This window comes from Megalopta genalis, unplaced genomic scaffold (assembly GCF_051020955.1).
Source record: "Megalopta genalis isolate 19385.01 unplaced genomic scaffold, iyMegGena1_principal scaffold0037, whole genome shotgun sequence".
Lineage (NCBI taxonomy): Eukaryota > Metazoa > Arthropoda > Insecta > Hymenoptera > Halictidae > Megalopta > Megalopta genalis.
In genome coordinates, this window is record NW_027476106.1 from 1491399 (window position 1) to 1505616 (window position 14218).

The 14218-nt window shown below is 45.6% G+C and overlaps 2 protein-coding genes across 7 annotated transcripts in view; both read right to left on the reverse strand.

Annotated features, from left to right (window-relative positions):
• kcc (solute carrier family 12 member kcc) overlaps window positions 1-14218 on the reverse strand; it is a 275901-nt gene that overhangs the window by 183364 nt on the left and 78319 nt on the right. The gene's annotated exons all lie outside the window — the stretch shown is intronic.
• LOC143261116 (uncharacterized) lies at window positions 4745-12703 on the reverse strand. The gene is made up of 2 exons (XM_076527669.1): window positions 10365-12703; window positions 4745-10036 (listed from the first exon to the last, which is right to left on the reverse strand). Exon 2 carries the CDS (start codon window positions 8247-8249, stop codon window positions 7137-7139), a length of 1113 nt encoding a protein of 370 aa, XP_076383784.1. The 5' UTR covers window positions 8250-10036; window positions 10365-12703; the 3' UTR covers window positions 4745-7136.

Here is a 14218-nt window from a genome sequence, read left to right on the forward strand (position 1 = left end):
GGGAACAAGAGGGAATCAGGGGGAATCAGGGGGAATCAGGTGGAACCAGAGGGTTCCAGAGGGTTCCAGCCGGAATCAGAGGATATTAGAGGGTTTCACAGAGTTTCAGAGGGTTCCATAGGGTTTCAGAGGGTTCCAGAGGGTTTCAGAAGGTTCCATTGGGTTTCAGAGGGTTCTATAAGGTTTCAGAGTGTTTCAGACTAGTTCCAGAGAGTTCCAGCGGATTCAAGAGGATTCAAGAGGGCTCCAGAGGGTTTCAGAGGGTTCCAGACGGTTCCATTGTGTTTCAGAGTGTTCCAGACGAGTTTCAGAGAGTTCCAGAGGATTCTAGAGGGTTCCAGAGGGTTTTAGAGGGGTTCTAGAGAATTTCAGAGAGTTCCAGTGGGTTTCAGAGGGTTTCAGAGAATTTCAGAGCGATCCAGTGGGTGTCAGAAGGGTTGTAGAGGGTTTCAGATGGAATCAGAGGGTTCCAGAGGGTTTCAGTGGGTTCTAGAGGGTTTCAGATGGAATCAGAGAGTTTCAGTGGGTTTCAGAGGGTTTCAGAGGGTTCTGGAGGGTTCCATAGGGTTTCAGTGTGTTCCAGATGATTTCGGTGGGTTCCATAGGGTTTCAGAGGGTTTCAGAAGGTTCCATAGCGTTTCAGAGGGTTTCAGTGGGTTCTAGAGTGATTCAGAAGGTTCCATTGGGTTTCAGAGGGTTCTATAAGGTTTCAGAGAGTTTCAGACGAGTTCCAGAGAGTTCCAGAGGATTCTAGAGGGTTCCAGAGGGTTTCAGAGGGTTCCAGACGGTTCCATTGGGTTTCAGAGTGTTCCAGACGAGTTCCAGAGAGTTCCAGAGGATTCTAGAGGGTTCCAGAGGGTTTCAGTGGGGTCCAGAGGGTTTCAGAGGGTTCTAGATGGAATCAGAGGGTTCCAGTGGATTTCAGAGAGTTCCACAGGGTTTTAGCGGATTCTAGAGGGTTTCACAGGGGTTTCTGAGGGTTTCACAGAGTTTCAGTGGGTTCCACAGGGTTTCAGTGGGTTCTATAGGGTTTCAGAGGGTTTCCAAGGGTTCCGAACGGTTTCAGAGGATTCTAGAGGGTTCCAGTGGGTTTCAGAGGGTTTCAGAGAATTTCAGAGGGATCCAGGGGGTGTCAGAAGGGTTGTAGAGGGTTTCAGATGGAATCAGAGGGTTCCAGAGGGTTTCAGATGGAATCAGAGAGTTTCAGTGGGTTTCAGAGGGTTTCAGAGGGTTTAAGAGGGTTCCAGAGGGTTTCAGACGAGTTCCAGAGAGTTCCAGAGGATTCTAGAGGGTTCCACAGGGTTTCAGTGGGGTCCAGAGGGTTTCAGAGGGTTCTAGATGGAATCAGAGGGTTTCAGTGGATTTCAGAGAGTTCCACAGGGTTTTAGCGGATTCTAGAGGGTTTCACAGGGGTTTCTGAGGGTTCCACAGAGTTTCAGTGGGTTCCACAGGGTTTCAGTGGGTTCTATAGGGTTTCAGAGGGTTCCGAACGGTTTCAGAGGATTCTAGAGGGTTCCAGAGGGTTTTGGAGGGGTTCTAGATGATTTCAGAGAGTTCCAGTGGGTTTCAGAGGGTTTCAGAGAATTCCAGAGGGATCCAGTGGGTGTTAGAAGGGTTCTAGAGGGTTTCAGATGGAATCAGAGGGTTCCAGAGGGTTTCAGTGGGTTCTAGAGGGTTTCAGATGGAATCAGAGAGTTTCAGTGGGTTTCAGAGGGTTCTGGAGGGTTCCATAGGGTTTCAGTGTGTTCCAGATGATTTCGGTGGGTTCCATAGGGTTTCAGAGGGTTTCCGAGGATTCTAGAGGGTTCCACAGGGTTTCAGTGTGTTCCAGATGATTTCGGTGGGTTCCATAGGGTTTCAGAGGGTTTCAGAGGATTCTAGAGGGTTCCACAGGGTTTCAGTGTGTTCCAGATGATTTCGATGGATTCCATAGGGTTTCAGAGGTTTACAGAGGGTTCCACAGGATTTTAGCGGGTTCCAGAGGGTTGCAACGGGTTCCAGAATAAATCAGAGGGAACGGCCGCGGATCGATCTTCATTTGGGTTCCCTCTGTTCGAGGAAAAGCCGAATAATGGGCACGGTCTCGGCGAGTAACCGGGTCAAGCCCCTTCGGCCGCTGCCATTCGCTGATCGACGCTCGTTTCTGTTCTCGTACGCGCATCATCGATCCCGCGCCAATGTGTCCGTATCTGCCCACGTATGTGCATGTGTATCTATGCCTATGTACTTTTGTGTGCGCGCCTGTGTATGTGTGTGTGTGTGTTCCAGTGCGCGCAAGCAACGAACCCGCCTCGTATTTACATACGTACGTGGCCGCCCGGAAACTTTCAGCCGGCGGAAACGCGCGGGACGCTCGCGCTCTGTATTACTTCGACAGAAACGGATCGAAACCGACGGGAATCGGAAAAACAGAGGCGGAGAGGCGAGCACGCCGGGCACCGACGGCGAAAATCGTCGTCCGACGGAATCCGAGCCGCGAAACTGTTATTCCCCGGGAAATCGCCTTGTTTCTGCCGGGAAGTTCGCGCGGGGTGCCGCGCGAGGCGAGGGGTGCCCCCTCGCCGGCTAAAAAATTCGTCTTGTTTGTCCGCGTCGCGCGCGCCTGTCCTTCGCCGTGGATTTATTGCCGCGACGAGCTGCTTCCGCGTCTCAAAATTCTACGACTCGTCGTTTTCTTCTGTGTTCGCAGATCTTTGTCTCGACGATGTTACGCTCTTTGAGGAATTTTGAAAGGGGAAAGCAAAAAGTGACGAGCTATTTTTCGTATTTAAAAATCGTGTCATTTATTTCTTTTATTTTCTTGGATTTTTGGCTCGAGAATTTAATGCTCTTTGGAGACCTTTTAGAGGGGAAACTCTCTCCCTCTCTCTCTCTCTCTTTCTCACTATTGTTCTCTCTCACTCTCTCTCTCTCTTATTGCGCTCTCTCTCTCTCTCTCTCTCACCATTGCTCTCTCACTGTCTCTCTATTGCTCTCTCTCTCACTCTTTCTCTCATTGTTTTCTCTCTCTCTCTCACTCTCTCTCTCTCACTATTGCTCTCTCTCACTCTCTTTCTATTCCTCTCTCTATTTATTGTTCTCCCCCTCTCTCTCTCTCTCTCTCTCTCTCTCTAGCTGTCTCTCTATTTCTCTCTCCCACTCTCTCTCTCTCTAGCTCTCTCTCACTATTGCTATCTCTCTCCCTCTCTCTCTCTATTACTCTCTCTCACTCTCTTTCTCTCTCTCTATTGCACTCTCTCTCACTCTCCCTCTGTATAGCTCTCTCTTTCTATTGCTCTCTCCTACATTCTCTCTCTCCATAGCTCTCTCTTTATTTCTCTCTCCCGCTCTCTCTCTCTATAGCACTCTCTCACTCTGTCTCTCTCTCTCTCTCTCACTGTTGCTCTCTCTCCCTCTCTCTATTGCCCTCTCTCCCTCTCTCTATTGCTCTCTCTCTCACTCTCTCTTTCCATTGCTCTCTCTCTCTCTCTCTCTCTATTACTCTCATTCCGCCTCTCTCACTACCTTTCTCTATCGTTCTTCTCTCTCTATTGCTCTCTCTCTCTCTTTCTATCTTTCTCAGCGAATTCATGTAATCATTGCGTAATCATTAAATGCCCGATTACCGTTATTTCGTTTTTCGGACGAGTCACGTACAACGAGACGGGGAAACGGCGGCGCAACGAGTCCCGGATTAACGGCATTAATAATGAAAACAAGATGCGATACCCGTGTGGAACACGTGTCCCCCGATGAAAAATTAATTTTCCCCCGGTACACGATATACGACGGAACTGTGTCATTCGGCTGGTTCGATGACACCTGCGTGTGTGATCGATCACGTGTCTGTCATTTTCCAGCGGTGCGTGTAGACGACGCGACGCGACGCGACGCGACGTGACGCGCGTCTCGTCGCGCCGCGGCGCGGCTTTGTTCTCGGTGCCGTTCTCAATCCCGACCACAGAGAGATAAGTTCTCCCCCCATTGAAGGAAATGCTGACTGAAGGGGCTCCGCTTTGCCAGCTAAGCTAACTGCGAACGCGTGATTCGGTAACTGGTTAACTCGTCGCCTACCGGAATGCATCCCGGTACCGACGTAGGCGTGGCTTCGGAATTTCCACGGAAGGGCGTCCGTCGTAAGGGACAACACATTGCTCGATCGTCGCGCTAACTATACCGAGGCGCGTGGTTCTCTACGCGTGGTACACATATACTTTTCGCTGTTAACGCGCCGTCCGCCGCAGCTGGATGATAACAACTCGACCCGTTTCGGCAATTAATACAGATTTTAATGATACATACATAAATAAATAAAATAAAATAAAATAAAATTGATAGATACATAAATGAATGAATCAAATGAATAAATGAAATAAATGAATAAATATAATAAATAATTATAATAAACGCGTAGGTAGGTATATAAATAAATGAAGTAGACAGATGAATAGATAGATAAATAAATAAAATAAATAAATAACTATAATAAATAAATATAATAAATAATTATAATTAAAAAATTGGTAATTAAATAAATATAATAAATATAATAAATAATCATAATAAAGAATAGGTAAATAAATAAATAAAATAAACAAATAAATAGATAGATAAATAAATAAAATAAATAAATACGATAAATAAATATAATAGATAAATACAATAAATAATTAAATATAAGAAATAAATACAATAAATAAATATAATAGATAAATACAATAAATAATTAAAAATAATAAATAAATATAATAGATAACTACAATAAATAATTAAATATAATAAATAAATAAATAAACATAATACAAATTAAGAAGAAAAGTTAGAAATAATGCAGCGCACGCAATATGTATTTCGATGCAAGATATTTTGGCGATCTAAATAGCGAAGCAAAGTCCGTCGATAGGTCGCCAATCAGAACGATGAAATATTGATGTCACTAAAATGGTCGTGCCGAGACTATAGAATGCAAAGAACATTGACACTAGAAGCACAACAATCTGGGATGTTAAGGGTCGAGGTCTCTTCGGAAGATAGCTTCGGAAGATGGAATATTAATAGTATAGAATTGATCGAGGCTATAGCGTCCGCGATTTCAGACGATTTAGCGAAGGATTGAGTCCACGCGCGTTCTTGTGATCTGGATACCACACACAGCCGATGAAGAAGAGAGAATCAACGAAGTGGGAAAACTGGAACTCTTGTGGTTAGATCGGTGACGAAAAAGATCAGATCGTGGCGAAGAAATTCATAAATCGTGACGGGAAGAAGCTCGGAAGAATATAATTGGTTTTCGAGGGGTCGATTCGATTCGATTTGGAAATCTGTTCCCGCGGGGACGCTGCGAAGTTTGACTGCTCGTACGAAAGCTGGAAGAACGTACTTTATGATAGTTACATTTTGGTTTTGAAGAAAATTCGGAATCGTGTCGAGGAATCGATAAATTGAGATCGAGAATTCGGGGGAGAATTATTTGAATTTCGAGGAAGATACTTCGAGCCGATATTAAAATATGTTCCCGTAGTCATTTTCAACTGCTTGACAGCTTAAATTGAAGCTGAAACATTATGCTTTCCAATGGATTATATTGCGTTATTCAAGATAATTCGGTATCATGTCGCAAAGTCGATAAATGTTAACCGAGAATTCGAGAGAGAATTATTTGAATTTCGAGGGAGTACTTCGAACCGATATTAAAATATGTTCCCGTAGTCATTTTCAACTGCTTGACAGCTTAAATTGAAGCTGAAACATTATACTTTCCAATGGATTATATTGCGTTATTCAAGATAATTCGGTATCATGTCGCAAAGTCGATAAATGTTAACCGAGAATTCGAGAGAGAATTATTTGAATTTCGAGGGAGTACTTCGAGCCGATATTACAATATGTTCCCGTGGTCATTTTCAACTGCTTGACAGCTCAAATTGAAGCTGAAACATTATGCTTTCCAATGGATTATATTGCGTTATTCAAGATAATTCGGTATCATGTCGCAAAGTCGATAAATGTTAACCGAGAATTCGAGAGAGAATTATTTGAATTTCGAGGGAGTACTTCGAACCGATATTAAAATATGTTCCCGTAGTCATTTTCAACTGCTTGACAGCTTAAATTGAAGCTGAAACATTATTCTTTACGATGGATTCGTATAAATTGGAAAAAAAACGTATCCGATACCATTTCGATATATTTGAAGAATGTATGCCTCCGCAAACGAACGATCAATTTTTCATTCCGCACGAACTGCAACGACGAATAAAATAGAGGATAGAATTTGCCGGGGTTGAAACGCAATTACCAAATCACGGGAATCGATTGGCCAGCCGAGACACATTCGCGAGATAGCAACGTTGGTCGCGTATGTGTCGCGTTGGGACGAAAATGAAAAAAAAGCGTTGTTTTGTAGGTGGTACATTGTTATATGTAGCTTAGATTTATTATTGTCCGATACGTGTAATTGATATGTTCATTTTTATTAATCACTGAAAAAGCTGAAATAAATGTGATTTATTTGAATTCTCTTGGTCAATGTGGTTTCGAAGTATAATACATGCTATAATAATAGTAATAATATAATAATAAAAATAATAATAGTGAAATAATAATAATATAATAATAGTGTAATAATAATAATATAATAATAGTATAATAATAACAATATAATAATAATAATAATATAATAATAAAAATAATAATAGTGAAATAATAATAATATAATAATAGTAATAATATAATAATAAAAATAATAATAGTGTAATAATAAATATAATAATAGTGTAATAATAGTAATAATATAATAATAGTGTAATAATAATAATAATATAATAATAGCTGCCAAAAAGGACCATCCACACTGTTGCGACAAAATTACGAAGCTACAAAGTAACTTTCACGTTTTTTTCCAGATATTTGAGCAACAAAAAAATTAAGAGAAAGCTATATTTATATACGTATCTTTATGATAGAAATAACTGAAATCAGAAATATACAAATATAACGTATCGCTAAGCGTTCGTTTAAGTATCACCTAAAAGTGTGTAAAAGTTACTACACTTTGAGTCTACGATTAGTCAGACATACATCACTGTATGTATACGTTCGATTGTGTTAGCTGTTCGATAAAGCAAGTATTCAAGTCGGAATGATCTCGGTCCCCGTTATTCGATGGAATCGACCGACGTGCCACACGGGACGTGTGAAACTGGCACACGTGCGAGCTTTATCGAGCTTAACGCACACGAGAGCTTAACGAACGGGTCGCAGTCAAAATTGTTTCCTCCTGGCTTTTCGTCGCTTTTTTTTATCGGGCCTCGACGCGGTTCTGACAGAAACAAAGAGACAGAGATAGAGAGAGAGAGAGAGAGAGAGAGAGAGAGAGAAAAGAAGAAAGAGAGCAATAGTGCGAGCGTAATAGAGAGAGAGAGAGAGAGAGAGAGAGAGAGAGAGCAATAGTGCGACAGAGAGAAGGAGAAGGGAAGAGAGAGAAAAATTGGGAGAGAGGAAAGAGAGAGAGAGAGAGAGAAAAGAAAGAGAGAGAAAAGAGAGAGGAGAGAGGGAGAGAGAAATTGAGAGAAGGAGAGAAGAGAGAGAAATCGAGAGAGAGGAGAGAAGAGAGAGAAATTGAGGAAGAGAGGAGAGAGAGAGAAGAGAGGGATAAAGTAAAAGAGTGATGGGAGGGAGAGAGAAGAGAGAGAAAAGAGAGGAGAGGGGGAGAGAGAAATTGAGAGAAGGAGAGACGAGAGAGAAATTGAGAGAGAGGAGAGAGAGAAGAGAAAGAAATTGAAAGAGGGGAGAGAGATAGAAATTGAGATAGGAGAGAGAGAGAAATTGAGAGAGGAGAGATAGAGAAATTGAGAGAGAGAGAGGAGAGAGAAAAATTGAGAGAGTGTGCAGAGAGAGAGAAGAGAGAGAAATTGTGAGAGAGAGAGCAATTGAAAGAAAGAGGAGAGAGAGAAATTGAGAGAGAGAGGAGAGAGAGGGGAAAGAGAGAGACGAGAGAGAGGGAGAGAGAGCAATAGAGAGAGACAGGGAGAGAGCAATAGAGAGAGAGTGTGAGAGACAGCAATAGAGAGAGGAAGTGAGAGAGAGAGAGGGCAATAGAGAGAGTGAGAGAGAGCAATAGGGAGAGAGAGAGAGGGAGCAATGGAGAGAGAGAGAGAGAGAGAGGAGAGAGGGAGAGAGAAATTGAGAGAAGGAGAGAAGACAGAGAAATTGAGAGAGAGGAAAGAGAGAAGAGAGAGAAATTGAAAGAGGGGAAAGAGAGAGAACATGAGAGAGGAAAGAGAGAGAAATTGAGAGAGAGGAGAGAGAGAGAGAGAAAAAAATTGAGAGAGTGCAGAGAGAGAGAAGAAAGAGAAATTGTGTGAGAGAGAGAGAGAGAGAGCAATTGAGAGAAAGAGGAGAGGGAGAAATTGAGAGAGAGAGAGAGGAGAGAGAGAGATAAGAAAGAGAAATTAAGAGAGAGAAAGGAGAGAGAGAGATAAATTGAGAGAGAGGAGAGAGAAAGAAATTGAGAGAGAGGAGAGAGAGGGAGAGAGAGAGAGAAATTGAGAGAGAGGAGAGACAGAGGGAAAGAGAGCAATAGAGAGACAGAGAGAAATTAAGAGAGAGAGAGAGGGGGAAGAGAGAAATTGGGAGAGAGAGGAGAGAGAGAGATTAAAAGAGAGAGGGGAGAGAGAATAATTGAATGAGAGAGAGAGAGAGTGGAGATAGAATGGAGAGAAATAGAGGACGTGAGATGTGGTAGGAGAGACAGTGAGAGAAGGATAGAGAAATCGCGAGGCAGAGAGGAGAAGAGAGAATTTTTCGGGGCCGCGCGAGCGACCCTGGAATAATAGCGGAGCGTCGGGCGACAATAGAAAACTGTTACGTTTCCTAGTGCAAACGATATTTCACGCGCGCCGCTTTATCGGGCGCAGATGGTTCTCGAAACGAGAAACGGGACAGATACGCTCGAGATGAGAGCCAGCCAGCCTGTCGCGTGCAGCTCGCTGCTCCTGACAATGCGGCGAATTCCACGGACAAAAGGAGAACGCGATTTTTATCCGCCCCCTCCCTCCTCCCGCCGCGAACGATACTTCCGGCGAGCGGCAGCAAATAAACACGATTTCGTTTGCCGAAAAAAATATTTCATAGGCAACGCGAAACGAGCCGCGCCGCTGCCTTCCGTCACCGTTGCAGCTCGCGCCCGATGCAACAGTTCAATATTCGCGAAAAAGGAAGAAAGAAAAAGGAAACAGAAGAAAGGAACGCAGAACGACCTCGGAACGCTCTTTTATCGCGCGCGAACGTTGCTTTCGGAGCAAGAAATTCTTCCGGCGTACAGTCTATCTGGAAAGTATTCGTGCAGCTTTCAAAGCGAAATAATTTCGCTGCGATTGAGCCAAGCGATTTAGATATTTTGGGGGGATTTTGGCGGCGTCGGTTCAGAATTAAAAGATCATGTTTCTTTCTGATGGTTTTTCGTAGAACGAGAAAACCACTATATTTGTATCATCGAAGAGGATAATCGAGAGCGTGCGAGCGTCCGCCGAAAATAGAGCAAAATATGAAATAGTAACTATCGAGCTGTCCGACACACGGTCCCATCCGGCGTCTCATCTCCGATAAAAGAAATGGAAACGGCGGGCCAAGAGGTCGAAGGTAAAACGGGCGGAGCACGGTTGTGCGGCTTCGCGAGCCGACCTTCGGCAACCTACAATTTTCCGTCCCATTAACGGCGGCACGCTGTTGCTAATTTCTGAAACGTCATTTCACCGTCACCTCTCGCCGGCGGTTGTTTGCAAACATATTTTCCTACCTTTATCGAAGCATCATCGACCGGCCGCTCGCACTCACTCTCTCTCTCTCTCTCTCCCTCTCTCTCTGTCTTTCTTCCTCCCTCTTTCTCTCTCTCTCTCTCTCTCTCTCTCTCTGTTTTCTAACTCTTTATAATTCTCTCCATTTCCCTGTGCTTTCAAGCTCTCTCTTCCCCCCTCTCTCCCTCCCTGTGCTTTCAAGCTTTTTTAGCTCTCTCCCTTTCAAGCTCTCACTCCCTGTGCTTTCAAGCTCTCTCTCTCTCTCTCCCCCTGTGCTTTCAAGCTCTCTCTCTCTCTCTCCCTGTGCTTTCAAGCTCTCTCTATCTCTCCCTGTGCTTTCAAGCTCTCTCTATCTCTCCCTGTGCTTTCAAGCTTTTTTAGCTTTCTCTCTCCCTGTGTGTGCTCTCTAGCTCTTTCTCTCTCACACTCTGTGCTTTCAAGCTCTCTATCTCTCTTCCGGTGCTTTCAAGCTCTCTATCTCTCTCACTGTGCTTTCAAGCTCTCTCTAACTCTCCCCCCTCTCTCTCTCTGTACTTCCTAGCTCTCTATAACTCTCTCTCTCTCCCTGTGCTTTCAAGCTCTCTCTACCCCCCCTCTCTGTGCTTTCAAGCTTTTTCTCTCTGTGCTCTCTAGCTCTTTCTCTCTCCCCCTGTGCTTTTAAGCTCTCCCTCGCTCTCTCTGTACTCTCTAGCTTTCTTTCTCTCTTTCCCTATGCTTTCAAGCTCTATCTAACTCTATCTCTCTGTGCTTTCTAGCACTTACTAGCTCTCTCACTCTCTGTGCTTTCAAGCTGTCTCTCTCTCTCTCTCTCTGTGTGCTTTCAAGCTCTCTCTTTCCCTCTCTATCTCTCTCTGTGTGCTTTCAAGCTCATTCTCCCCTCTCTCTGTGCTTTCTAGCTTTTTTAGCTCTCTCTCTCTCTCTCTCTCTCTCTCTCTCTCTCTCTCTCTCTCTGTGTGTGTGTGTGTGTGTGTGTGTGTGTGTGTGTGTGTGTGTGCTTCTTAGCTCTCTATAACTCTCTCTCTCTCTCTCTCTGTGCTTTCAAACTCTCTCTCTCACTCTCTCCCCCTGTGCTTTTAAGCTCTCCCTTTCTCTCTCTCTCTCTCACTTTCTCCCCCTCTCAACTCTCTCTCCCTCCCACTCGCTCCCTGTTTCACTGGAAATACAACCGAGTCACCGATGACCTTTAACGGCGCATAACGTTTGACGAATGAGGGGAAGTAAGTCAGCCGCGCGTCACTGGTACAGGAAACCGTAAATTACTCAAGACGGGGTTGAATTGCGGGCCGATCTTGGCGAGACTGTGCTTTCAGTTCCAGGGTACTGGAACCGGTTACCGTGGCCCGACCAATTGCTTGCCGTGCCTTTTGGTTATTCCCGAGCATAATCAATTGTACATCAGGTTTGCCGGGAAGCTCTGCCCGATAATGTCGTTTCGAATTCCAGCGGTTCATTTTTTTTCGTCACGAATTGCCAACAACTATAAAAACGAACCGCAAGGATTTCTATAATCGTATCTCTTTCTCCCGAATTGTCCATTTTTGTGGACAATCTGAGGGTCAATTAGAGAGACATTACTATAATAATGGACAATTTGGGAATAGGACAATTCGGGAGAAGGCGACGCGATTATTCGTGCCTCGTTTTTACAACTATAACAACTATAACCGACAATCGGTAATTATAACATCGACGTAGCAATGAGTTACATAGGCGTAGTAGGACCGGCGCAGGCGAAATTCACGGCAACCCGAAATTTCGCATTTTGGGAGAGTTATTTCGCGTCAGTTAGGGAGACGTTGCTGTATTTCCCAGCAGAGCAATTCGGTGAATTCGGGAGAATTCTTCATTGTGCCGTGTTGCGCGTGCCGCAGCCAGAAACGGGATAAGGATCCACGAATGGGAAACGATCGACTCCGCGATTATTCCGCGTAAATAATTCCACAATTCGAATCAGTTTCGAGCAACACGGAATTCTTCTCTCGACGGATCAATCTCTGCCCGATCGCCGGCATCGAATATCATCGAACGAAGAAACACCCCGCGCAAAGAGAGAGAGAGGGGGGCAGACCGATTCAGCAATATTTGCTCGGGAAGTGTCGCTCCGACAAGCTTATTACCGTAATGGCGACCGAATGTGCGCCGGGCGGGGGTTAATTGGCTGTTGAACGCGCGCGCGCGCGGGGACGAGTCGCGGGCCGCTGTATATTTTCCGAGTATTTAGGGTGAACAAAAGCCGGCTCGGTATCGAGCAACAAGTCATCGCGAGGGTGTCTTCCGAGCCAATTACGCCGGCCGGTCTCGGTCGGTTCGGCCGCAAACGGCGCGCGGCGCGCGAGCCACCGCGGCCCATCCGCAAAAACACGACCGAAACCCGACCGAGGCCCGACCGAGGCCCGACCGAAGCCTATCTAAAAGCCGCCGAAAAAGCTCCGGAAACTTTCGAGAGAACGATCAGAGATGCTGGGCTATTTTAAACAAATCTGTGAAGTCGTTGGATAAAATCTTCGGCGACGAGAGTAATCCTTGCGCGAAAGATATAATAAATAACGTCGTTGAAAGCGGTTTTTTTAAGTTTTTTTAAGCGTAGCATCGAAGGGCGATGTTCATAGAGCGTCGCTTTCCACGACTTCTTGCGAAATTGCGGTCGAAATTGCCGCGTCCGCCGGACTTCTCGAGAAATTCGAATTCTCGTGAAAATCGTCGTCGTCCGATTTCGATGAAGAACGAGAGATCGCGCGAGAATTGAAAGCGATAGAAAGGTACGATCGGTGTCGAAAGATGGAGCAGAGATTCCCGAACACGTCGGTATCGACGTTTGTAATATTTTCTGCTTCCAAGCACCGACGAACGACCGTCGAAGTTTCGAAAAGCGCCGGAGAACGTGCGTTCTACGCGATATATTTGCGTGTTCGCGAAATGTTCTTTACCCGACGCGAAAACCGACCAGCCCGTTCGATTCTGCGGACATTTCCGAGGAAGAAACTGTCGCCGAGAAGCGTCGTGGCGGTTTCGGATTCGTCCGGGTCGAGAAAATATCCGCGGACAACGCGGACCGCCACGGTTTTGCCGCCGAACGGCCATCGCTCGCCTGTCTCGACTCGGCAGTGCCGTAGCTACGCGCAACGGGCCCCGCTAGGGTGCCAGCTGATGCGTTCTCGTCCGACGCGTGCAACAACGACGGATTATTTCGCGCTGTTTTGCACGGCGATCGTAAACTTATTGGGAATCGGATTTATTACTTTTACAGGGAACGCGTTAATTGCTTTGCGCGGTGGACGCTTTCATCTAGGCAGTTCGAAAATTGCAAAAAGATCGCGGAGAAGATACGTGCGCGATGATTATTGTTGGACTGTTTGACACTGACGAGCAATGAAAAGCGTGCAATATATATAAATCGCAAAATTATTGGACAAGCTTGAAATGAGAGGTTCTTGAGGTCATTTGGAGCAACTTTTTCCTTTACAAAAATTGTCTCCGATGCGTCGTTCACGAGTTATTAACGGACAAAGATTGACCAATGAGAGGCGAGCTCGGCTGGCGCACGGCGGCCGAGCCAAGGAGCGCGCGAAGCTCGGTTCCGCTGATTGGCTCGGCCGCCTCGCGCCTACTCGAGCTCGCCACTTATTGGCCACGGTTTTTCGTTAATTACTCGTGAACGAAGCCTCGGAGAAATTTTTCGTAAAGGAAAAAGTTGTTCCAAATGACCTCAGGAATCTCTCATTTCAAACTCGTCCAATAATTTTAGAAAACTCTATATACTGCACGTTTTTCATCGCTTGTCAGTGTCAAAGAGCAATCCAACGACAATCATCGCGCGCGTATGATTTCCACGATCTTTTTTCAATTTTCGAACCGTCTCGATGAAAGCGTCCACCGTGCAAAGCAATTAACGCGTTCTCCGCAAAAGTAATAAATCCGGTTCCCAATAAGTTTACGATCGCCGTGCAAGACTGCGCGAAATAATCCGTCGTTGTTGCACGCGGCGGACGAGAACGTATCAGCTGACACTCTCGCGGGGCCCGTTGCGCGTAGCTACGGCACTGCCGAGTCGAGACAGGCGAGCGATGGCCGTTCGGCGGCAAAACCGTGGCGGTCCGCGTTGTCCGCGGATATTTTCTCGACCCGGACGAATCCGAAACCGCCACGACGCTTCTCGGCGACAGTTTCTTCCTCGGAAATGTCCGCAGAATCGAACGGACTGGTCGGTTTTCGCGTCTGGTAAAGAACTTTTCGCGAACACGCGAATATATCGCGTAGAACGCACGTTCTCCGGCGCTTTTCGAAACTTCGACGGTCGTTTGTCGGTGCTTGGAAGCAGAAAATATTACGAACGTCGATACCGACGTGTTCGGGAATCTCTGCTCCATCTTTCGACACCGATCGTACCTTTCTATCGCTTTCAGTTCTCGCGCGATCTCTCGTTCTTCATCGAAATCGGACGA

Bases quoted from the DNA above. Each gene is read 5' to 3' on its own strand.
- LOC143261116 (XM_076527669.1), bottom strand. From the start codon at position 8,249: ATGTTCTCTCTCTTTCCCCTCTTTCAATTTCTCTCTCTTCTCTCTTTC.